The sequence below is a fragment of the Lolium rigidum genome, chromosome 6 (genome assembly GCF_022539505.1).
Source record: "Lolium rigidum isolate FL_2022 chromosome 6, APGP_CSIRO_Lrig_0.1, whole genome shotgun sequence".
Lineage (NCBI taxonomy): Eukaryota > Viridiplantae > Streptophyta > Magnoliopsida > Poales > Poaceae > Lolium > Lolium rigidum.
In genome coordinates, this window is record NC_061513.1 from 359781388 (window position 1) to 359784015 (window position 2628).

Here is a 2628-nt window from a genome sequence, read left to right on the forward strand (position 1 = left end):
TACCCTTTAATCAAACTTAGAATAGTGCTTGCCAACAGGAGCGCTAAATCTTGGCGCTGTAAAAACGCTTTACAGCGCGCTCTATCCATGTTTTGTGCGTGAGGGCATATTCACCTCCAGCAGAAGCTCTAAACCTTGGAGCTGTAGAAATTTGTACCTGTTTCTGCGTGCGACGGATACAGCGCGCTCTTTCCGGCGCGGTAGATATAGTGCACGACATAGCGCTTTTGCTCCAAACTGTATTTTACAGCGCGGGATAGAGCGCCTGTTGGAGCATAATTTTACGCCCGCGCGCTAAACCAGCCGCTTTTTTAGATACAACGCGGGATAGAGCGCCTGTTGGAGATGCTCTAAAAGTAAGTTTGACGAGAAATCGGCGGAAGTATAGCAGACAAACACCCTCGTCAAGTAGCCTTTCGGTCTACCCTGTCGTCGAGTCAAACCAAGCCCCGCTCCTCCACGATACCACCGCGCACGCTGCGCCCGCACGGCGCGTGCATGGGCGATCCGGCGACGCCGGCGTGGATGGCGGTCGCGGCCCGCAAGTGGCTCGAGGACGCCGGCGCCATCGGGAAGGACGCCGCAGGCGGCGGCGACGGCGGCGGCCGCAGAGCGTTCAACGCTCTGCCGCTGTCCGGCGTGCGCGTGGCCCTCGCGGAGCGCGGCCGCGCCCTCTGCTCGCTCCGCGTGCCCGCCCACCTCACCGTGCGCACGCCCTCACCTGTCTCTGAATCGATTTCCTCTTGCTGGGCTGCAATTGATTCTACTTTGCGTGTGTGCAGGACGCGGAGGGGAATTGGCACGCGGGGGCGATCGCTGCGGCGATGGACGACGTCTGCGCGGCGGCGATCATGTCGGTGGAGGGCATCATCAAGGTCTCCGTCCACTACGACATCTCCTACTTCGCACCAGCCAAGCACCATGTGCGTTCTCTTGCCCTGTTCCTCCTCCAAATGCAACAACAAAAAAATCGTTTATACTATTAGGATAAAAGGTATTATTGCGCTCGTTATGTTGATAGCCACGACCAATTTCAGCTAGCAATTTCACATATCTAATCATTATATTCTATCGGTAATCTAGGCTGTCAGTACCAGAAAGTGATAAACTGTTAATTTGATTATGAGGGATGTTTACGCATAATCAAATACTTCAGAAAGAACATTACTTACATCACACTGTTAGGGGTTTAGGGCGGCGATTAGGTTGTGTGGGCGGCGGATTATCATATAAAACTGGATTAGGCGAGTTTGGTCTTTCCAGGAAAGCTGCTTTTTGGGCCAAAATAATCGTGTCAATTATTCCTTCTCAACGTGTGCTTTGTGAAGTCGTATTAGAGTATCCATCCATAGATGCTTTTTTTTGTGAGCTTTCAACAATTTCTTATTCTTGTAACAAAGTTACTCTACAATCTCTTCTTTGAATAGTTAGGCTTAGGCCACAGACAATGCAATGGTGGTTTCTCCACCAAGACTTGCACAGTTTTGTTTCCTCTTCTGTCGTTTATGCAACGCAGTGTAGCGGTTATGTTACCATAGAAGCGATATTCCCAAACAAATTTAGGCTGTGGCATTTTCAGGCGCGGCACACTGAGCTTTAAGGGCACATTCGCATCACGGTCCAAACAAAGTATTAGTTCCACATGCCAGCATTCCAATTCAGACGTTTTTCAGTTTCCATCAAGTTCCATTTTTTGAAGTTGCAGAAAATCAGGATTGTTTTGACGGTTAACTGGCAGGAGCTCTGACTTTGCATTATATATATAGAAGAAGCTGTTAAAACAAATCCAGAAATTCAGGTTTTAGCTGCTTTTTTTGTTCTCGCGCATGCAAGTGTACAAGTGTGGTTTTACAAAACTGAAGTGAAAACTTGCTGAAATGTTTGTAGGACGAAGTGGAGATGGATGGGAGGGTGGTGGACCGAAAAGGGAGGATGACAGCGGTGACGACAGAGGTTCGTAAGAAGGAGACCGGCGAGCTAGTGGCGATTGGACGGCAGTGGATGACCACTTCCAGACCAAAGGGGTCTCAAGGAAGCAAGCTATGATAAACTTGTTGTGCTGTATTCAGGGGCATTCATAACTGGTCTCTTTACACCGTCCTAAATCGGCTAGAAGTCCGTAAGTCATTTTTTTCAAAACTAACCAATTACCTATATTGGTCATTATGGTAGCGCTTGTCGTATGTTTGGAATATGCTGATTTTGACGGGCTCTTTCACAACCTTTGATGAACACCCTTAGCCGTGTTAAATTCCTCGAGTGATCATCATTAGCTCAATTCACTTAATTTATCACCATGAAACACAATTAGTTTACTATAACTAGAGTTTGAGCTTTACAATTGTTACTTGTATTTCTCGCAAACAAATTTCAAAGCATATATAAACTGTAGAATTTTTTGTATGCGTGAACTTTGTAATACACATTGTATGGTGCAATTGAGCTGAATGAAATTAGGGCCTCCAGTGCCTTGAAATCTCTGTTCAGAAAATATGACAACCCTCCCTAAACAAAAGTGACTAATGGTTTCAGGTACGTAACAGGCTGAAAACACTGACGTAACAGAGGTTTTCTTCTAACGATAGGTTATATACCGAGTACCCGTGGTTCTACACTGGGCAAACCTCC

General features: G+C 47.1%; 1 protein-coding gene across 1 annotated transcript; it reads left to right on the plus strand.

Annotated features, from left to right (window-relative positions):
- Positions 1–498: 498 nt before the first annotated feature.
- LOC124665819 (acyl-coenzyme A thioesterase 13-like) lies at positions 499–2403 on the plus strand. The gene is made up of 3 exons (XM_047203191.1): positions 499–705; positions 783–923; positions 1888–2403. Exons 1-3 carry the CDS (start codon positions 499–501, stop codon positions 2044–2046), a joined length of 507 nt encoding a protein of 168 aa, XP_047059147.1. The 3' UTR covers positions 2047–2403.
- The last annotated feature ends 225 nt before the right edge of the window (positions 2404–2628 follow it).

Bases quoted from the DNA above. Each gene is read 5' to 3' on its own strand.
- LOC124665819 (XM_047203191.1), top strand. From the start codon at position 499: ATGGGCGATCCGGCGACGCCGGCGTGGATGGCGGTCGCGGCCCGCAAG. The intron at 706-782 runs GTGCGCACGCCC...GCGTGTGTGCAG, and splicing joins GCGTGCCCGCCCACCTCACC to GACGCGGAGGGGAATTGGCA. The intron at 924-1,887 runs GTGCGTTCTCTT...AAATGTTTGTAG, and splicing joins TCGCACCAGCCAAGCACCAT to GACGAAGTGGAGATGGATGG.